Source organism: Pelophylax lessonae (genome assembly GCF_965119305.1).
Source record: "Pelophylax lessonae genome assembly, chromosome: 12".
Taxonomy (NCBI): Eukaryota; Metazoa; Chordata; class Amphibia; order Anura; family Ranidae; genus Pelophylax; species Pelophylax lessonae.
Window position 1 is genome coordinate 215146939 of NC_138779.1, and position 22715 is coordinate 215169653.

The 22715-nt window shown below is 47.2% G+C and overlaps 2 protein-coding genes across 3 annotated transcripts in view; one reads left to right on the forward strand and one right to left on the reverse strand.

Annotated features, from left to right (window-relative positions):
* Positions 1–2500: 2500 nt before the first annotated feature.
* Positions 2501–11787, forward strand: TMEM147 (transmembrane protein 147). 2 transcript variants are annotated; one of them, XM_082273619.1, is made up of 7 exons: positions 2501–2646; positions 2729–2798; positions 6142–6207; positions 8019–8155; positions 9315–9399; positions 9493–9614; positions 11569–11787. In XM_082273619.1, the coding sequence occupies exons 1-7, from the start codon at positions 2570–2572 to the stop codon at positions 11687–11689; spliced, it is 678 nt and encodes a 225-aa protein (XP_082129745.1). In that variant the 5' UTR covers positions 2501–2569; the 3' UTR covers positions 11690–11787. The 2 variants fall into 2 exon arrangements, with proteins under 2 accessions (XP_082129745.1, XP_082129744.1); XM_082273618.1 differs by having other exon boundaries at positions 9315–9614.
* A 4767-nt stretch (positions 11788–16554) lies between these two features.
* Positions 16555–22715, reverse strand: part of ATP4A (ATPase H+/K+ transporting subunit alpha) — a 59810-nt gene continuing 53649 nt past the window's right edge. The window contains exons 22-23 of the mRNA XM_082273604.1: positions 17924–18015; positions 16555–16785 (exon numbers count right to left, since the gene is read on the reverse strand). Of these exons, the coding sequence (XP_082129730.1) occupies positions 16757–16785; positions 17924–18015 (121 nt within the window). The 3' untranslated portion in view covers positions 16555–16756. The remainder of the gene's footprint in view (positions 16786–17923; positions 18016–22715) is intronic.

Here is a 22715-nt window from a genome sequence, read left to right on the forward strand (position 1 = left end):
GTACCAGAGGAGCTTACACTCTAATGTCCCCTCCCCCACAGTCACATCAGTCTCTGTACCAGAGGAGCTTACACTCTTATGTCCCCTCCCCCACAGTCACATCAGTCTCTGTACCAGAGGAGCTTACACTCTAATGTCCCCTCCTCCACAGTCACATCAGTCTCTGCACCAGAGGAGCTTACACTCTAATGTCTCCTCCCCCACAGTCACATCAGTCTCTGTACCAGAGGAGCTTACACTCTAATGTCCCCTCCCCCACAGTCACATCAGTCTCTGTACCAAAGGAGCTTACACTCTAATGTCTCCTCCCCCACAGTCACGTCAGTCTCTGTACCAGAGGAGCTTACACTCCAATGTCCCCCCACAATCACACACTATTATTATTATTATACATTTATATAGCTCTGACATATACCGCAGTGCTGTATAGAGATCACTGAGCCAATCACATCAGTCTCTGTACCAGAGGAGCTTACACTCTAATGTCCCCCCACAGTCACACACTATTATTATGATACATTTATATAGCTCTGACATATACCGCAGTGCTGTACAGAGAACACTGAGCCAGTCACATCAGTCTCTGTACCAGAGGAGCTCACACTCTAATGTGCCCCCCCCCCCCACAGTCACATCAGTCTCTAAACCTAAGGAGCTTACACTCTAATGGTTCCCCCCGCCACAGTCACATCAGTCTCTGAACCGGAGGAGCTTACACTCTAATGTGTCCCCCCCCCCCCCACAGTCACATCAGTCTCTGAAACGGAGGAGCTTACACTCTAATGTCCCCTCCCCCACAGTCACATCAGTCTCTGTACCAGAGGAGCTTACACTCTAATGTGTCCCCCCCACAGTCACATCAGTCTCTGAACCGGAGGAGCTTACACTCTAATGTGTCCCCCCCCCCACAGTCACCGGAGGAGCTTACACTCTAATGTCCCCTCCCCCACAGTCACATCAGTCTCTGTACCAGAGGAGCTTACACTCTTATGTCCCCCCACAGTCACATCAGTCTCTGTCCTAGAGGAGCTTACACTCTAATGTGTCCCCCCCCACAGTCACCGGAGGAGCTTACACTCTAATGTCCCCTCCCCCACAGTCACATCAGTCTCTGTACCAGAGGAGCTTACACTCTAATGTGTCCCCCCCACAGTCACATCAGTCTATGTAGCCGAGGAGCTGACAGTGCGGTCAGGTTACACAGACAATACACTGGCGCCATTCTCCCTCTGAGGAGCGATTTGGAGTAGTTCGCTTTTCAGAGGGCAACTGATAGGTAGAGGGAAGGAGCTATGTTTTAACCCCTAAAAACCCCGCACCATCGAGGTGCGACCCATTTGTGACACCGCCCCATTCAGTTGGGAGTGATGAGGGGGGGGGGGGGTCATTTCACTGCACCATGATGGTGTGCAGCATATGTGTGCTCTTGTAGCTTAAAAGGGAGTGATTGGGAGGTAAACGTGGGTCTCAGCTGTGTGCTTTTACCCCCCCCCCCCCCATTCCATTCCCAACTGCAAGGGGTAAAGGGGGTTTTCATTAGAACTTTTTGGGAAGGAACGTCAGTCTCTGGGGCTCAGTAGGGAGGGTGGTGACTGAAGGCGTTGAGTCGCAACCCCTCTGGGGGGGGGGGGATGGATTCGATACTCCCCCCCCCCCCCCAATCCACCTACATAATCCCCCTCCTTTTTTATTTATTCTCTTTAAAAGAATTCTAAAAAAATCTTTACAGGTTTACAGAGGAAGGAAAACACAAACAGCCATATGGCAGGGGATGGCTGCTGAGATAAAACCAATGGCAGCATAGGCCACACTGGAAGAGCTCATTGTGTCCCATTTGACCCATCACCGAGCAGAACTGTCAAGAATAACTGCTGAGATAAAGCCGGTGGCAGAATAGGTCACACTAGAAACACTTGTGTCCTGTCTGACCCAGTCAGTAAAGAATGGCTGCTGAGATAAAACCAGCTACAGCATAGGCCACGCTAGAAGCACTTGTGTACTATATGACCCATTCAGTAAACAATAAGTGCTGAGATAAAACCAACTTCAGCATAGGCCACACTAGAAGCACTTGTGTCCGGTCTGACCCGGTCAGTAAAGAACGGCTGCTGAGATAAATCCAGTTGCAGGATAGGTCACACCAGCAGTGCTCCTTGTATCCTGTGTATGAGATTGGATACATTGTAACAGACATGGAGGATGAGAATGGCATTATTGGGCCATAAATTACACATATGTGGAGGTTGAGTGCCTTTTTAAGGAGTTATGGGCGGTGACAGATTTTCTATTGGCTGAATAGGGCAGCCGGCGTTGCCCGGCAACCATCTCCAAGCCATGGACTTCCCACGTGTCGCGCTCCCTGACGTCGCAGACAGGTGGTTCCTCCTGTGCGCAGGCGCACTCTCCAGCCAGCCGCACAGAACACGTGACGTGATACGCAGGCGCGGTAGCTGCTGGGATGAGGGTAATGCGCAGGCGCGGTGTGAATTGAGTGTACTGCGCAGACGCGGTAGTGCGGAAGGTGACAGGAGGGTACGGTGGCCGGGACGGGCTGTAGCGGAGGGTCGCCATGACGCTCTTCCATTTCGGGAATTGTTTCGCTCTGGCCTATTTCCCTTATTTCATCACCTACAAATGCAGCGGCCTGTGAGTGGAGGAGGGGAAGGGGGGGACCCCGGGGTGGGGGAGGGAAAGGCCCCCCCTGACTGACCCTGTCTGTGTATTACAGGTCCGAGTACAACGCCTTCTGGAGATGTGTGCAGGCCGGGGCCACCTACCTGTGTGTACAACTCTGCAAGGTGAGGGGGCAATACAGTGTGACTGACAGAAGGGGGCGCTACAGAGCTCAGAGACTGCAGACATGATACAAGAGATGGTCAGAGACTGCAGACATGATACAAGAGATGGTCAGAGACTGCAGACATGATACAAGAGATGGTCAGAGACTGCGGACATGATACAAGAAATGGTCAGAGACTGCAGACTTGATACAGGAGATGGTCAGAGACTGCAGACATGATACAAGAAATGGTCAGAGACTGCAGACATGATACAAGAGATGGTCAGAGACTGCAGACATGATACAAGAGATGGTCAGAGACTGCAGACATGATACAAGAGATGGTCAGAGACTGCGGACATGATACAAGAGATGGTCAGAGACTGCAGACTTGATACAGGAGATGGTCAGAGACTGCAGACATGATACAAGAGATGGACAGAGATTGCAGACATGATACAAGAAATGGTCAGAGACTGCAGACTTGATACAGGAGATGGTCAGAGACTGCAGACATGATACAAGAGATGGACAGAGATTGCAGACATGATACAAGAGATGGTCAGAGACTGCAGACATGATACAAGAGATGGTCAGAGACTGCAGACATGATACAAGAGATGGTCAGAGACTGCAGACATGATACAAGAGATGGTCAGAGACTGCAGACATGATACAGGAGATGGTCAGAGACTGCAGACATGATACAAGAAATGGTCAGAGACTGCAGACATGATACAGGAGATGGTCAGAGACTGCAGACATGATACAGGAGATGGTCAGAGACTGCAGACATGATACAAGAAATGGTCAGAGACTGCAGACATGATACAGGAGATGGTCAGAGACTGCAGACATGATACAAGAGATGGTCAGAGACTGCAGACATGATACAAGAGATGGTCAGAGACTGCAGACATGATACAAGAGATGGTCAGAGACTGCAGACAGAAAACAAGAGATAGTCAGAGACTGCGGACATGATACAAGAGATGGTCAGAGACTGCAGACATGATACAAGAAATGGTCAGAGACTGCAGACATGATACAAGAAATGGTCAGAGACTGCAGACATGATACAGGAGATGGTCAGAGACTGCAGACATGATACAAGAGATGGTCAGAGACTGCAGACATGATACAAGAAATGGTCAGAGACTGCAGACATGATACAAGAGATGGTCAGAGACTGCAGACATGATACAAGAAATGGTCAGAGACTGCAGACATGATACAGGAGATGGTCAGAGACTGCAGACATGATACAAGAGATGGTCAGAGACTGCAGACATGATACAAGAGATGGTCAGAGACTGCAGACATGATACAAGAGATGGTCAGAGACTGCAGACGTGATACAAGACATGGTCAGAGACTGCAGACGTGATACAAGAGATGGCCAGAGACTGCGGACACGATACAAGAAATGGACAGAGACTGCAGACATGATACAAGAGATGGACAGAGATTGCAGACATGATACAAGAGATGGTCAGAGACTGCAGACATGATACAAGAAATGGTCAGAGACTGCAGACTTGATACAGGAGATGGTCAGAGACTGCAGACATGATACAAGAGATGGACAGAGATTGCAGACATGATACAAGAGATGGTCAGAGACTGCAGACATGATACAAGAGATGGTCAGAGACTGCAGACATGATACAAGAGATGGTCAGAGACTGCAGACATGATACAGGAGATGGTCAGAGACTGCAGACATGATACAAGAAATGGTCAGAGACTGCAGACATGATACAGGAGATGGTCAGAGACTGCAGACATGATACAGGAGATGGTCAGAGACTGCAGACATGATACAAGAAATGGTCAGAGACTGCAGACATGATACAGGAGATGGTCAGAGACTGCAGACATGATACAAGAGATGGTCAGAGACTGCAGACATGATACAAGAGATGGTCAGAGACTGCAGACATGATACAAGAGATGGTCAGAGACTGCAGACAGAAAACAAGAGATAGTCAGAGACTGCGGACATGATACAAGAGATGGTCAGAGACTGCAGACATGATACAGGAGATGGTCAGAGACTGCAGACATGATACAAGAGATGGTCAGAGACTGCAGACATGATACAAGAAATGGTCAGAGACTGCAGACATGATACAAGAAATGGTCAGAGACTGCAGACATGATACAGGAGATGGTCAGAGACTGCAGACATGATACAAGAGATGGTCAGAGACTGCAGACATGATACAAGAAATGGTCAGAGACTGCAGACATGATACAAGAGATGGTCAGAGACTGCAGACATGATACAAGAAATGGTCAGAGACTGCAGACATGATACAGGAGATGGTCAGAGACTGCAGACATGATACAAGAGATGGTCAGAGACTGCAGACATGATACAAGAGATGGTCAGAGACTGCAGACATGATACAAGAGATGGTCAGAGACTGCAGACGTGATACAAGACATGGTCAGAGACTGCAGACGTGATACAAGAGATGGCCAGAGACTGCGGACACGATACAAGAGATGGACAGAGACTGCAGACATGATACAGGAGATGGTCAGAGACTGCAGACAGGATGCAAGAGAGGGTCAGAGACTGCGGACATGGTACAAGAGATGGTCAGAGACTACAGACATGATACAAGAGATGGTCAGAGACTACAGACATGATACAAGAGATGGTCAGAGACTACAGACATGATACAAGAGATGGTCAGAGACTGCAGACGTGATACAAGAGATGGTCAGAGACTGCAGACGTGATACAAGAGATGGTCAGAGACTGCAGACGTGATACAAGAGATGGTCAGAGACTGCAGACGTGATACAAGAGATGGCCAGAGACTGCAGACGTGATACAAGAGATGGCCAGAGACTGCAGACGTGATACAGGAGAGGGTCAGAGACTGCAGACATGATACAGGAGAGGGTCAGAGACTGCAGACATGATACAGGCGGAGGTCAGAGACTGCAGACATGATACAGGAGATGGTCAGAGACTGCAGACATGATACAAGAGATGGTCAGAGACTGCAGACATGATACAAAAGATGGTCAGAGACTGCAGACATGATACAGGAGAGGTGGTGGTGTATGGGGTTGGTTCTTGGATGGAGGGGTAGTGATGGGTGTTTTAGGTATTGAAGAGGGTGGCGGGGGGGGGGGGGTGAGTGATTTGGGTGGCATACAGTGTATGGGGGGGTTCTGGGATGGAGGGGTGGTACAGTGTGTGTAAGGGAGGGGGTATGGGCATTGTGGGTTGTATGTATGTATGTATGGGTGGGGGAGGGGGGATCTGTGTGATTTGGTCTCACCATAGATGTCCTATCACATCTACTGACCCAGAAGTAAGATTCTGTTTTCCTGTATTCCAGATGCTTTTCTTGGCGACCTTTTTCCCAACCTGGGAAGGAGCAGTGGGAGCGTACGACTTCATCGGGGTGAGACTGGAAACCTTCTACTATCCTCCCCGTTGCTCCTCCCCTACTATCCTCCCCGTTCCTCCTCCCCGTTGCTCCTCCCCTACTATCCTCCCCGTTGCTCCTCCCCTACTATCCTCTCCATTCCTCCTCTCCTACTATTCTCCCCGTTCCTCCTCTCCTACTATCCTCCCCGTTCCTCCTCTCCTACTATCCTCCCCGTTCCTCCTCTCCTACTATCCCCCCCGTTCCTCCTCTCCTACTATCCCCCCCGTTCCTCCTCTCCTACTATCCCCCCCGTTCCTCCTCTCCTACTATCCCCCCCGTTCCTCCTCTCCTACTATCCTCCCCGTTCCTCCTCTCCTACTATCCTCCCCGTTCCTCCTCTCCTACTATCCTCCCCGTTCCTCCTCTCCTACTATTCTCCCCGTTCCTCCTCTCCATTCCTCCTCTCCTACTATCCTCCCCGTTCCTCCTCCCCTACTATCGTCCCCATTCCTCCTCCCCGTTCCTCCTCTCCTACTATCCTCCCCGTTCCTCCTCTCCTACTATCCTCCCCGTTCCTCCTCTCCTACTATCCTCCCCGTTCCTCCTCTCCTACTATCCTCCCCATTCCTCCTCCCCATTCCTCCTCCCCTACTATCCTCTCCATTCCTCCTCTCCTACTATCCTCCCCATTCCTCCTCCCCTACTATCCTCTCCGTTCCTCCTCTCCTACTATCCTCCCCATTCCTCCTCCCCATTCCTCCTCCCCTACTATCCTCTCCATTCCTCCTCTCCTACTATCCTCCCCATTCCTCCTCCCCTACTATCCTCTCCATTCCTCCTCTCCTACTATCCTCCCCGTTCCTCCTCTCCTACTATCCTCCCCGTTCCTCCTCTCCTACTATCCTCCCCGTTCCTCCTCTCCTACTATCCTCCCCGTTCCTCCTCTCCTACTATCCTCCCCGTTCCTCCTCTCCTACTATCCTCCCCGTTCCTCCTCTCCTACTATCCTCCCCGTTCCTCCTCTCCTACTATCCTCCCCGTTCCTCCTCACTATTCCTCCTCCCCTACTATCCTCTCCATTCCTCCTCCCCTACTATCCTCCCCGTTCCTCCTCCCCTACTATCGTCCCCATTCCTCCTCCCCGTTCCTCCTCTCCTACTATCCTCCCCATTCCTCCTCCCCATTCCTCCTCCCCTACTATCCTCTCCATTCCTCCTCTCCTACTATCCTCCCCATTCCTCCTCCCCTACTATCCTCCCCATTCCTCCTCCCCTACTATCCTCTACATTCCTCCTCCCCTACTATCCTCCCCGTTCCTCCTCTCCTACTATCCTCCCCGTTCCTCCTCTCCTACTATCCTCCCCGTTCCTCCTCTCCTACTATCCTCCCCATTCCTCCTCCCCATTCCTCCTCCCCTACTATACTCTACATTCCTCCTCTCCTACTATCCTCCCCGTTCCTCCTCTCCTACTATCCTCCCCGTTCCTCCTCTCCTACTATCCTCCCCGTTCCTCCTCTCCTACTATCCTCCCCGTTCCTCCTCTCCTACTATCCTCCCCGTTCCTCCTCTCCTACTATCCTCTCCGTTCCTCCTCACCATTCCTCCTCCCCTACTATCCTCCTCCCCTCTTCTGTTCTCCTCTCTGCTCATCCATTTCCTGGTTGCTTTAACAAAAAATATTTTGAGATTTGTTCTCAAAAGAGGAAACAATAGAAAACAATACATTTTCCGTAAACACTCCAGAAAGACCAGAAGAAATCGTCCTCTCTCATCCATAGTTCAATCATTTTATTTTTGGCCGATGTCTCTCAGTTTTATATCTGAATGTTTTTCCCCCTCCTAGGAGTTTATGAAGGCCACGGTTGACCTGGCGGACCTCCTGGGGCTGCATTTAGTGATGTCCAGGAATGCTGGGAAGGGAGAGTATAAAATAATGGTGGCAGCCATGGGATGGGCGACGGCAGAGCTCGTCATGTCTAGGTGAGAAACTTACGACTCCTCTCCTTTTTCCTTCATTAATTAGTATTGTAGAGTGTTCGGAGTGTTCGGAGTCTCTGTAGTAAGAAGTGCCTGGAAAGCTAATCCTGCAATAGGGCATACTTCACCTTTCATACCGTGTTTCATGTCGCTCTTATTTAGGGTGTATTATAAAACATGGTTGCCTTTTCCAAACCCCCCTCATCCTCAAACTGCACCTCCCCTCCTTCCAGTTAGCTGAATCACAAGGGGCTTCTTGCTCCCATTTGCTGTTGATATTTGAATTCATCGGGTGCAACCATGCACAGCCACAGCATCTATTCACAGGAATGTGTGAATGGGAAGACTACAAGTCTCATCTGACACCAAAGCTGAGGGGAAAGAAAGGCAACAACCTTGCCGCACACTATCGGGACTTGACAGTAATGGGCCATACACACTATAAGATTTTTTGAAGACTTTTTCCTTTAGATTTATCAAAACCATATAATATGAGGTCAAACCTAAACACTTTCAATTTGTATGCAATCCGGCAGGCCCTTGCACTACATAGAAAAGGTAAATCTGAAGGAAAAAGTCTTCAGAAAATCTTATAGTGTGTATGGCCCTTTACTTTAGCAGAAGCAGCCTCAGCCTGGCTCCCTCCACAATGCGTTTCACCCCTGCCCATGGGGCTTATTCATGGTGGTGGGTGGGGCGTAACACATCATGGGGGGGTGGTCTGAACGGAGACAGGCTGAGGCTGCTTCTACAATAGTAAAAAAAGCCAAGGAGTTTCCAGTCACAACTTACCAACCTGCCTGCAACCAACCGAATTGACCTGTCTAACAGTATGCGTTTAAAACAGGGGTTTAGTTGCGTCCCGCGAATTCTGTTCGCGCGATGTTACTGCGATTTGGCAGGCGAAAATCGCGGCAACATCGCACAGCGTTTGGGGTGCTATTGCAAATCACAGGCATCACACAGGCGTCCCGCGATTTGCAATGATTTCCGGATCGCGGTGATTCGGTTGGTGCAGGGATGCCACGCCTGCACCGGAACCTATTTATTAGGTGTACCTAATAAAGTGGCTGGTGAGTGTATAGTTAGATTGTAAAAAGACACTAATCCATTTAGTTTATCTAATAACATTTATAAGTTGCCTCCTTTGTTTCCCTATCAGATGTCTACCTCTATGGGTTGGTGCTCGAGGAATAGAATTTGATTGGAAATACATCCAGATGAGCATCGATTCCAACATCAGCTTGGTACGGCATAACCCTTCTTTGAGGGGCTTCTCATTGGTTTATTGGTCAGGTGATGCTCTGATTGCTCTTGTTGACCTTCTCCTGTGTCCTCAGGTTCATTACATGGCTGTAGCCGCTCTTGTATGGATGTGGACGCGGTACGACCTCCCTACTCACTTCCGTCTTCCCGTAACGGTTCTCCTGGGACTCAGCATGTATAAAGCCTTCCTCATGGAGTAAGTATTATCCGAGTAAAAAGTACAAAATGTGTTCCAGGTCTCGGGAGAAGAAAGACACTGGAAATTAGTGATCGACCGATTGTTTTTTTTAATTGCGGATACCGATATTTTGGTCATTGCGTATCGACATCGGCCAATCTTTTCGTACATTTTTTAAAAAAAAATGATTTTTATTTATTTTTTTTTTTTTACTTGACAGGTACTCTTGTAGAGGGATCTGGGCGTCTAAAAGATCCCAAACCCCTCCTCTGCACGTAAAAGCATTCAAAATGCCAAGTTTGGCTGTCATTTTTTGAGTACCCGGAAGTGATTTCATGACATCACTTCCGGGTTTTTGCATGGAGACCCGATCAGAGCCGAATGTGGCTTTGGTCGGGTCTTCGGCAGCCGTGCCGGCTGGTTGCCCGGGTCTCCCGGTGGGACGGGAGACCCGGGCAAGCCACGGAGGGGGGGGGGGGTGGGGTTTGCGCAGGAGGGCCAACCTGCCGCAGTATAACTGCGGCGGGTGGTCCTTAAGTGGTTAACATCTGGTCTCCCGTGAAGCCATCACAGGAGATGTTGAATGGGAATGGACGTCCCATAACGGACTGTTTTTCTATGATTCAGCAAAGGATTTTCTCTCGGATCCCCGGCTGAACAGAGCGAACAAAGCCTGTGTGAAAGGGGCCTAAGCCCCTGTTGGGGTGAAGAGAGGAGAAGATTCAGGGACTGGCGGAGAGCTATGTGTGCTTTGATTTAACCGGTTGCCAACCGCCGCACGACTATATACTGCGGTGGTCAGCCCCGGCCAGGCAGGGTGACGTATGGGTACGTCACTCGCCTGTCACTGACTTGCGAGCCAATTGCGGGCGGGCGCGCGCCCGCCCCGGTTCGTTCACTGACAAGTCAGTGCGTGTGACCGGCGGACCCGATCGTCCGCCGGTCTGTCACGATCGCTCCAGTGAAGGGAGAAAGGCGGAGCGGCTTATGTAAACAAGCCGCCTGTCATTCTCCCTGGTGTAAAAATGAAGATCAGACGGTTCTACTATGTAGGACCGTTGATCTTTGTTTTTACACCAATAGCCATGTCCTACTACAGTTGGAAACACGCCCCTAGGACACACTTAACCCCTCCCTCTCCAATACAGTTAACCACTTCCCTGCCAGTGTCATTTTTGCAGTAACAGTGCATATGTATAGCACTGATTACTGTAGTAATGTCACTGGTACCCTCAAAAGTGTCAAAAATGTCAGTCAAGGGTTCCGATCTGTCCGCCGCAATGTCACAGTCCCGCAAAAAAAATTGCAGATCGCCGCCATTACGCGTTAAAAAAAGAAAACACAAAAAATGACAAAAATCTTTCCCTTTGTTAGTAAACGCGATAACTTTTGCGCAAACCAAACATATGTAGCATAAAACAAATTGGCCGAAAATGTTAAAAAATTTTGATTTTTACTTTTTTTTTTTTTCGGGAATTTCATATAAAAAATGTGAAAAATATTGTTATTTTTGCAAAATTGACGCTCTTTTTTTGTTTATAGCGCATGATCAAAAAAGCGCACAGGTGATCAAATACCACCAAAAGAAAGCTCTGTTTGTGGGGAAAAAAAGGACGTCAAATTTGTTTAGGTACAGCGTCGCACGACCGTGCAATTGTCCGTTAAAGTCACGCAGTAAAAAATCGCAAAAAAAACCCTGGTCTTTTAGCAGCCAAATCCTCCGGGGCTTAAGTGGTTAATTTTGTAAATGTATCCAAGTTGCAATGAAGCTTTTTGCAAACCTAAAAAAAAACATGGCGGATACTTTGCTTTCTTAATTTGAATCTCTCATGTAGGGGAAGAACTGCCCCCGTTAAGTCAGAAGACCACTTGGAGCAGTACCCTTGTTTACAATTGCTTTGGAATTTCCTCTTTTTGTTGGTGACCCGTTACTTGATGCATTGAATTAATTTGTTGTTTTTCTTCCTTGCAGCTGCTTCGTCCACATCTTCCTGCTGGGCAGCTGGACTGCCCTCCTCCTGAAAGCCGTGGTCACCGGTCTCCTGTCCCTAAGCTGTCTCACCCTCTTCGTCAGTCTCGTCCACGGCAACTGAGGAAGCCGCAGAATAAGCTAACTCTGGCCATCGGCCGCTGCGTCGTCTCTGTTCTAGGAAGGAGGCGAATGCCAAAGCGCTCTGGGGGAAAAGCAAAACTTTATACGTATTATTATGTTTTAAATTAATTTGCTAAAAAAACAACTTTATATAATAAAACACATGTGGACCACCTGTTTTGTGTTTATTTTTTATGGTTACATTGTGGTCAGGTATGTGGCCACTATTTCAATCAACCCCTGCCCTCCAAAAGCCCCTCAGGTGTTAAAAAAAACACAACAAACCAAAAACCTTTTTCCTGCAGTCACACTGGTAGAGAGTGGACCAGCACTTTACCCTCTCTGGCGGTCTGATTATGTCAGGATTTCTGTGCTAAAAGCGGTACATTGTTTTGCATGGAAATCTGTTGTTTTATATTTTAAAACTCACCTTCCCCTGCGATTTCTCCCGCCGTCCTCCCGCTGTGTGCTCAGCTGAGGCCGGCACCTGCCTTCCGGTTCCCTTCTCTGCCAGCGTTGCGACGCAGGGGGTGGAACCGGCGGCAAATTCAAAAATGTAAATACACCAAATGAGATGATAGAAAGCTGTGATCCTAACGGATTACACTGTATCATCCCATCTCACCACAGGATTTCACCTGGTGACTTTTCCAGTGCCCTGCCTGTGCTTTTCCAGTTCTTTGTGCCTGGAAAATAGAGAACGACCATGGAGTCCAAAAAGCGTTCTTTTTGCGCAAAAGCACTTTTAGACGAACTGGAAAACAGCAACAGCGAAACTGATTACTTGAAGAACTGAGCGATAGCGATTGGTGGGAAAATTCTCTCCGTTGGAAAATAATCATTTGTTATACTTCCCAAATTCCACAAGCGATGTGCCAGAAAGAGACATCAGAATCGTCGCTGTCGTCACTTTCCGTACCTGATGACGAATTTTCCCACCAATCACTATCGCTCAGTTCTTCAAGTAACTCCGTTTCGCTGTCGCTGTTTTCCAGTTCGTCTAAAAAACGATTTTGCGCAAAAAGAACGCTTTTTGGACGCCATGGTCGTTCTCTATTTTCCAGGCACAAAGAACTGGAAAAGCACAGGCAGGGCACTGGAAGAGTCACCAGGTGAAATCCTGTGGTGAAATGGGATGATACAGTGTAATCCGTTAGGATCACAGCTTTCTATCATCTCATTTTGGTGTATTTACATTTTTGAATTTGCCGCCGGTTCCACCCCCCCCCCCTGCGTCACAACGCTCGGAGGGAAGGGAACTGGAAGACAGGCGCCGGCATCCGCCGAGGATGGCAGGGGAAGGTGAGTGTGATTCTGGGGTAATCCCGAGTGTTGCTCGGGGTTACTGCTTTAGATACTGAAAATTAACCCCGAGCCACACTCGGGAATACCGCTAGGGAGATTAAGCCAATCAGGGCTTGGCTATAGTGGACAGTGCTGTCAGTCGACCACTGTGACCTTGCATTACAGCAGTGGCATTCTCACTGTTGGCCTTCCTGTGCTGCTCTTCTGCTGCGTTGGATTTCGAATCCACCCTGATTTCATTTTTATTCTGAAGACTACAGAACACCTCCCTTGTAGGATATTGAGAGGGAAAGCTATTCTGTAGCCCTGTACTGGGGTCACAATGCTGCACCTCCACAAATAAAGTGCAGTGAGTGAGAGTTGTTGCCCCCCAGGACAGGAAGTGTTACTGAAAGGATCCATAGACAGACGCAGCCTCATCTCAATGAGCTGAGCGGGTTTATGCTCCTCCCATCAGGAGTAGTCTAGGCAGGAAAATGTGAATATTCACGCCCAGGGGGCTGTCCCTCCAGGCATAAACCCTCACTGCACAGCCCAGCACATCAGTTTGTTTCTGCCTAGAGGAGGGGTAGGACCTTGGTTTCCTGCTGGGACTCCAGTCTCAGTTCTTTATTTCTTTTAGAGAATATTTTATTTTTCTTTACTCACTTGCTAGCTAGTATTTAGGGAAGAAATTCCTGGTGATCTGCAAGCAACCATGCTGGCTGGGGCTTCGCACTGGATAATTAGATCCTTATGGTCCCCCCCAGTCTGGCCTACGAGCATGAGCAGGTTATAGTTCCGACCTAGGCCTAGCCATGACTGTGACCCCTTATCTTGAGGGGGATGAGCCTGTGAGCGGATGCCTCACCGGGACACAACAACCTGGAACGCCCTGCAGCGTACCCCTCGGCTTACAGCAGCACCCCCACTTCGGGTGGGAGGCAGTCTGCCTGGAGCGGAGCCCACCCAGGCCATGGTATGGTGAGCAACTGTGCCCCCCTTGCCCCTGCTGGCCTTGGGGGGGGGGGGATGTGGGCCCTCCCCTGGGGATAATGGTATTTGTGCCTCCCAAGAGATCCCCCTGGTCTGAGGGTCCTTCCCTGTAGGATCTGTGTGTCTGGAGTGCTCTAGCGCTCTAGGGGGGGTGTGACATGGTACCTTGGGCTTGCTGGTTCCTGAGGCCTTCATGTGTCGGTCCCTAGCTGTATGGTGCACCATGGGCGCTGCCATCTTAGGTGTGGGCATTGGAATTTTTTCCCCATAGACTTGTATGGGGCAGCCATTTTCCCTGCGCTTCCTATTTTTTTGTATGGCCATTCATCTTTATGTAGCCCTGGTGCTGTACTCAGCAGTGTATCCTTATCGGGCGACATCACTTCCTGTGTGGTCATTTCCTGCCTTTCTCTCCATGCTGTGAAAGATTGAGGAGGACGTATGTCTATCTAAAAAATATCACTTTGATAACATGTTTCGGGGGCATGTCCCCCTTTGTCACGTCATATAAGCTACTTCCTCCTCCTCCAACATTAAACACACCACCAAATACACTTTTAAAGGAAGTCCTTTTGCTGAACCAGTCAGTTTTGTTTTCTCTGGCCAGAGGAGATGCATCGCCTGGAACCTCTCTGCCAGATTGCTCTCCAGGACCCGGGAAGGAGCTGGCTTAGTTCCCTTTCCCTGGCAAAGGCCATATCTGGTAGCAGCACACCTCTGACAAGTACCACAAGGGCCAGTGAGTTGTTTCCCAGTATGGGTGTGTGCACTGTTGGGCACTCTGAGGCGGGAACCCACGTGATAGCTGCGTTGGGTGTGTGGCCTGGCTGTGTTTGTTTGACTGGATGATGCTGGGCGTTAATCCTGTGGGTTAAAGTCATTTCCAGGTGCCGGAGGCTTTTGTTCCAAGCCTCGTTGGGGAAGGTAAAGAGTCGGTTGGCGCCTTAAAGGTGGTTCCTTCCAGTAATGTGCTGTCAGCATGATACAGGTGGAAGAGCTAATACTGCATTTTGGCACTTGCGATGTCTGACATGACAATTTTCCTTTAACCCTTGTTCGATGGAGGCTTTGTGGGGGTTTATACACACTCCCTGTGTAGCCACCAGATCATTTCCACACACACCCCGGTACGCGTCGGTCCCCTACCCTTCTCCATGTGCATCCCAACCATGTTTGCCAGGCTCCCCACACCCATCAGTGTACCCAGGACTGGCATAGGGTAGTGCTAAAGTGTAGAGGCATGAATGAACGTCCATTTATTGATCTCCCTCTTCCTGTTACTGGCCCGGAGGTACCATGTAAAATGTCACCAAAAAAATGCATCCTCAAATTAAAGTTGCATCCAAGACATAAAATATCCCCACCCACTTAGCTGTGTGCAAGAGTCTCCAGCCGCTGGGATGCACTATTGCTAACAATGGGACCCACGTATAGGAAAATGGCTGCTATACAATGGAACTAGCGTGGATTCTCATGAACACAGCCACGTCAGTACATAAGCATGCACTCCCGTCATAACCTGTTAGAGTGAATCCTATATAATATAGTTCATAAAAACCATATTTGATAGTGATTATGCTACTTTTCCAGCTATATCTGCAAGGGAGAATAGCAGCAATATTTCAATTATGTGGATCAAGCATAATAGATACCTACCAGCCATTATTCCAGCTAAAGAGCAGATACTTTTCAAAACGATAATAATTCCACATCACAAAACATATCTTTGCCAGTGAACACCGGGGCCCCTGCTGGCTGATATACATTTGCGCGGCGGATTTTGCATCGCACCGCCATAGATCTGGACCGGCGTTCGCTCGCCACTCAGAGCGCCCGCCGTTCGAGAGATCAGGCGAGTGGTATGCAGTCTCCATTTATTGGAAGATTTCACAACTACAGGTCTTTCCTCAATGCTAGGTAAAGCCATATTCGCTGTACAAAGCGATTACCGGTAAACTGAAATTGGGAGCAATTTGGAAATTTAAATAAAACACTTCCTGAAAAATGTCCACACAAATATTAATACCATTTCCACAACAGCGTGCACCTCCATCATGTTTGCCAGGCTCCCCACACCCATGGGTGGACCAGGGAATAGCATAGGGGGTGCTGCAGTGTAGAGAAGAGAGAGATGAATAAACATCCATTCGCTGATCTCCCCCTTCCTGTTACTGACGTGGAAGCAATGTGTGAAAGGTCACCAAAATATGAAACGTGTAATAAAAAAAAAAAAATACTGTGTAAAAAATTTAAGTTACACCAAAGCACTTAAAATCCCCCCCCCCCCCCCAAAAAAAAAAAAAAAAAAAATTGTTTTGGAAAATTACATTTAACAAGAAACAGATGAGATTTTTTTTTGAGTAATAATTTATTTGAATTTCTTGTAACATTCATTATACAGCACAGTAATGTCACTTGAAATATAACTTCTCTTTCCCTCCATCCTTTTCCTGTAAGGGGCGGGGGGCAATAGACGGGGTCAGCAGAATAGAGGAGGAGTTACCATGTACAATGGGTGACCGATTGCCTCCCAATCAGAACGGTTGCCAGCGTTGGGCACGGATCGGGGCTGCAGCTCAGGTAGAAAAGCACACAAGGCCGTGCCGCTTCTGAAATCATCTTCCCAGATCTCTCACTATATATACAGGAGATTTTACAGATTTTTTTGGTTCTATAGTCAGAAATAAAATCAACGAACGAAAATCCAGAACAGGCTCCACGCAAGACGGGCCCGGCTTCCTGTGTCTTTACCTGCAGAGGGTGGTGTAGGGTGCAGCCTGGAAAATGTCTAATAGTACAACTCCTTGTCCCACCAGCCTGGGGAGGAAAAACAGAACATCTGAATTAGGTTTTTAATGTCTAAGCAATCTGGGAATCTAAAATATTCACAGGTGAGTACTTTCCATGAATGACAATTACTCAGTCACATAGGTGTGCGCAGTCTGTTGCATTAGGGTGTGCACCCTAAATTAATTAAAACATGGGCAGTGGACTTGTCAGTAGGGCAGAGATTGGTGTCAGTAGAGCAGAGATTGGTGTCACTAGGGCAGTGGATGGTGTCAGTAGAGCAGAGATTGGTGTCAGTAGGGCAGTGGACGGTGTCAGTAGGGCAGTGGATGGTGTCAGTAGGGCAGTGGATGGTGTCAGTAGGGCAGTGGATGGTGTCAGTAGGGCAGAGGTTGGTGTCAGTAGAGCAATGGATGGTGTCAGTAGGGCAGAGATTGGTGTCAGTAGGGCAGTGGATGGTGTCAGTAGAGCAGAGATTGGTGTCAGTAGGGCAGTGGATGGTGTCAGTAGAGCAGAGATTGGTGTCAGTAGAGCAGTAGATGGTGTCAGTAGGGCAGTGGATGGTGTCAGTAGAGCAGAGATTGGTGTCAGTAGAGCAGTAGATGGTGTCAGTAGGGCAGTGGATGGTGTCAGTAGGGCAGTGGACATTGTCAGTAGAGCAGTGGATGGTGTCAGTAGAGCAGTGGACGGTGTCAGTAGAGCAGTGGATGGTGTCAGTAGAGCAGTAGATGGTGTCAGTAGGGCAGAGGTTGGTGTCAGTAGAGCAGCGGATACCCCCTGTGCACGCCTATGCTCAGTCATACAACGCTGTACCCAAATTACATTTTTATCATTTATTCACACAAATAGAGATTTTTCTTGGTGATATATAACCACTTGCCAACCGCGCTATAACCGAAAGATGGCTACAGCGAGGTCGTCTAGTTCTGGGGCGGTGTTTATTGGCGTCCTCCCAGAAAAAAAAGAAAAGCAATGCTTTTAGCATACGCTGCAAATATAAAAAATGGGTGGAACTCCGCTTTAACTAAACTAGAGATATGAAGACAGGACCTCCTTCCCCAGAGGAAACACAAGAAAACTAATGGGGGTCCTAACCCTCCCACACGCTACCCAAAGCTTAAAAAAGATTGGCTGCAGTCTTGCCTAAAGTTCAGTCTGATATACTCACTTCCGGGATGTCTGCGGACTCCAAGTTTACGGATTTCATCATAGACAAAAATCAAGATTCCAAATGGAAGAGGAACAAACCACCACTGAAACCTAAAAGATATACAGAAGTCAGGTTAGAGAATTTATTCTGCCTCTATATCTCTATATGACATGCAGCTCTATACAAAAAGCCAGTTTTAGCTGTAGTCATGGAATGGAAATGATCACACAGGGACGGTGTGCGGCCACTCTTATGTACTCAGCTCGGTTCAATCAGGAAGAAAAAAAAAAAAATATATATATATATATAGTTTTTTTTTAATAAAAAAACCCAAATATATATATATATATATACAGTATATAATAGGGATCGACCGATATCAGTTTTTCGTTGCCGATACTGATATTTTGGCCATTGCATATCAGTATCGGCCGATATTTTGTACATTTAAAGTTTTGACAAATAAATTCAATTTTTGACACAAATCTGTATACTGAACATGTGGGGTAGGTCTTTTAGCTGTAATGTGCGGTCTTCCCTTCCCTCCCTGCCAGAGATGTATAGTAACTAAGTAGAACTACTTCACTACTGTACTTAAGTACGGAAAGGCGGTATCTGTACTTTCCTAGAGTAGAATTTTTTTCTCCTACTTCCACTTTTACTTCACTACATTTTTTCGATGATTTCAATACTTCTACTCCGATATTTTTTTTTTGTGCTGCATAGTTACTCGTTACTATTATAAAAATTACCACTGCCAGAACAGTAGATGGCAGGTTTCATGAAGCTCAAAAAATGTGTATTATCAGCGCATAGGAAAATAAATGCTACTGTATGTATAAATAAAAGCTGCATTTGAAATAATAAAAAACAATATGATGTTCAAACTTTTGACTTCTTTCTTTAATAACTACATAACACAGTACTTGTACTTTTACTTTCAGTACTTGAGTAGCAATTTTTTTTCAAAACTACTGGTACTTTTACTTTCAGTACTTGAGTATCAAAATTTTTTAAAAAACTACTTGCAATACTTAAGTACAAAAAATTTTGAATACTTTAGTACTTCTACTCAAGTCACTTTTTGATCGAGCACTTCCACTTCTACTCAAGTCACTTTTTGATCGAGCACTTGTACTTTTACTCAAGTATGGGTTTTGAGTACTTTATACAACTCTGCTCCCTGCCTGCCAGGAATCCCGTGTGAACTTAGTTTAGTGTCATTAAAATCCTAGAATCCAATTTATTAGTGTTTCATATAATGTCCAGTGTGTGTTTTTGTAATAGAATATTGGGAAATACCTTCATTACATCGCTGCTCATGGCTCTGCTCGCTAATCTCCCGCTCTGCTGTTTTGTCCTCTCATAGCTGTCAGAGGAGGATCTCAGCCCCTCCCCTCTGCAGTGTTCACAGAAGTGTCCGTTATTAGATTAGAATAGTGTGAAATACCTTCGTTACATCTCCCGCTCTCCCGACAGCTGGGGGTCACGGAAGGGCCAAGCGGCGATGTAATGAAGGTATTTCACACTATTAGATTACAAAAACACACACTGGACATTATATAAACACTAATAAAGTGGATGCTAGGATTTTACATACACTAATATTACATACAGTAATATCGGTAACCTTCGGGGCCGATACCGATATATATCGGGAAAAGTGCATTTCAGCCCTCGATATATTGGCCTTGCGGATAATCGGTTGATCCCCAGTATATATATATCTATATATATATATATATATAGATATATATATTGATCCCTAGTATATATATATATATATATATATATATATATATATATATATATATGTATATATATATATATATAGATGTAGATATATATAGATGTAGATATATATATATATATTGTGACAGGAAGTCAGGTAAATCTGGGAATGTAGTCACTGAGAGGAGACACATTCCCACCTGCTTTGAAAAGTTCACTGATACTATAGGGTGTTGGCTGCAAAAAGAGCCAGCAGGAAGTTGAAAACCATTCAGCTGTTCAGAATGAGGAGATCAAGGCCTCTATAATTTGTCCAGAGAAAATCTATTGAGTGCTGCCTCCTGTCGCTGTGTGAGCTGGGAAGAGGAGGACAGACATACGTGTACCTCCCGACGCCGTGTGGGCATGGGAGAAGGACTGCTGCCGCCTGTCGCCGTGTGGGCTGGGAGAGGGGGACAGTCGGATGTGTGCCTCCCGACAAGCTGGTGAGCATGGGAGAAGACCCCCTACAGCGATGTGAAGCTAAGGAGGGTAACCACGAGTGAAGACGTCTCAAAGGTGAGAAGACAAAGTGTTCCATGTGAAGAGTGTGAAGAGTAAAGGATCCTGTTATAAATGAACATGTGCTGTGTGAAAGAAAACAAAGGGACATGTTCAATGGACAATGTTTGTGCTGTGTGAAAAGCAAACAAATGGACATTTGAGTGTCTGCTGTAGGATCAGCAGTGTCGGCCCAACAGTAGGTTGGGAAGACTTCTTAGGTAGGTTCCAGCGTGAGAAGGTAGCCGCCCACAGAGGCAAGGATTTATTTTGTCTTTTATTTTATTTTGGCTGTTTTGACGCTTGCAATTATGTGAAGTAAATTGCATGAATAAATCAGTCTTGTTTTCAACCTCTGCTCGGCTATCTCTCTGTGAAAACGCACCCCCAAAGGGGTCACCCATACGCCTACCACCGAGCTAATCCCTCACATATGGTGGAGGTATGCAGTGGGCATAAGCAGAGATCCCTGCAAGGAAGTGCAAATGTTTGATGAACTTTATCTGGTGCATGAGATTGCACAATCTATGTGTGCAGGAGAGAAGATCCTGACAGAAAAAAAAAAAGTGTTTTAAAGAGACAGCGGTCTCAAAATTATTTGATGAACTTTGTTGTGTCTGGTGCAAGTGACTGCACAAACTGTGTGTGCAGGAAAAGAGATCTTGCAAGAGAGAGAGAAAAACTACATGTGTTAAAGAGACAGTGGTCTGAAAAATTTTTGCTGGACTGTGAAAAATTTGTTTGTGGAGTTATTGAAGATGGGGCGTTCAAAACGCCTGAAGAATGCAAAGATAGATGAAATGAGAGACCGGATTCTATGGATGGAGGGGATGTTGCCGTCTGAACCAGCCCCATCCATGCCTGAGGCTCGGGTCACACTATTGCGATGCGGGAAGGCTGCGAATTCGCAGCCTTTTCCCGCATCGCACACGCACCCCCGGCAGTTCACACTGCCATATGCGATACGCTGGGGGTGTCAATGTAATCTTAACGACACCCCCAGTTTGATCGCATATCGCAGTGCGATCGTGCAGTTCGCACAGGATGGGATCGCACAAGTGTGAACCGCTGTGCGATCCGATCCTGATGCGGCTGCAAAAATGCCTCCTGTGCGTGTTTGCACCGGGTGCGATGCGAATTTAGCCATACAAACTGTATGGCTAAACTCGCACCGCACAGCTGATCGCATGTAATGTCGGAGCAGTGCGCTCCGACATTACATGCGAACCCGGCACTCGCATTAGTGTGAACCGGGTCTAAAGAGAGTCTACTAAAGAGGAAGGTTGTTGTCCCTAGCAACACTGATGAAACCGCTATGGAGACGCAGTGTGCTCAGATGAAAAGTAAACTCAAAATGGAGGAGATGTTGAAACATCTGATTATATCAAATGCAGCTCAACAGCAAGCAAATGCAGCTCAACAGCAGGCAAATGCGGATTTTCAGCAGAGCTTTGCAGCTCAACAAAAGGCTCATCAAGAGAGCATGGCAGGCTGGAAACAGAGACGCCAGCAGCCAATGGAGGCCATCGGTTTGGAGGAAACCGAGTATGTGTGCAGGGCTGAGTTGGATGCCTTGCAACGGAAAATGGAAGAAAAGGAACAAGCCTTGGAATTGCTTAAAATGGAGCATAGAAACTTGCAGGAAATGAATGAACTACTCAAGTCTCATGTGTTACAGTGGGAAGAATCCACTGCTCTTCTTTTGGTCGAGTTGCAAAAATGTCAAGACACTATAAAGGAGAAAGATACCATCCTCATGGAAAAGGAAATTGAAATTCAGACTTTGCAGAAGCAAAGTATGTGTGAAATGTTGGAGTTGCGTAATCAGCTGGAAAAAAGTCTTCAGTGTTTGGAAGTTACAAAAATAGACCTGCAGGAGTCGCAGGAACAGAATGTCGCTCTGAAAACGACATTGTCTCTCAGCGACAACGAGAAAAGTGAAAGAGAGGCTAAATTACTGAGTACTGTGTATGAGCTCACTACTTTGAGCAATGTGGTAAATGAATGGCGTGCGGACTGTGAAAGTTGGAAAGGTGAAGCCCAACGTTTCCAGCAGCAGTTAAAGGAGAAAGAAGCCTGTGTGGCAGAATTACAGTCTCATTCCCAGAAGCTAGCCAATGAGGTGAAAGCTCTTATGCAGGGAAAAGGAGATTGTGAACATAAGAGGGAAAAAGTAGAGGCACAGCTTCTGGAATCGCAAGTGAAGGTGTCAGAAGGTGACCGATTGTGTGCTAAGCTGTCAGAGAAGGCAAACCGACTGCAGGTTGAGTTGGACAATGTTACAAATCAGCTTTCTCAAGCAGACAGCAAATCTAGAGAAATTGCGGAAGATTTTTCTATCTTGGAATCGCAGCTGCAAGACACGCAGGAACTCTTACAGGAAGAGAGGTGTCAAAGGCTGAGTTTTAGCACAAAGCTCAAACAAATGGAAGATGAGAAAAATGGCTTCCTGGAACAATTAAAAGAGGAGGCGGAAGCAAAGAAAAACCTATCAGAGCAAGTCGCAACATTGCAAGCTCAGATAGCGGTTATGAAAAAA

Excerpts from the sequence above, each read along its gene's own strand:
- TMEM147 (XM_082273618.1), top strand. The coding sequence starts at position 2,570 with ATGACGCTCTTCCATTTCGGGAATTGTTTCGCTCTGGCCTATTTCCCT. Across the intron at positions 2,799-6,141 it reads TGTGTGTACAACTCTGCAAG|ATGCTTTTCTTGGCGACCTT; the intron begins GTGAGGGGGCAA and ends CCTGTATTCCAG. Across the intron at positions 6,208-8,018 it reads GAGCGTACGACTTCATCGGG|GAGTTTATGAAGGCCACGGT; the intron begins GTGAGACTGGAA and ends TCCCCCTCCTAG.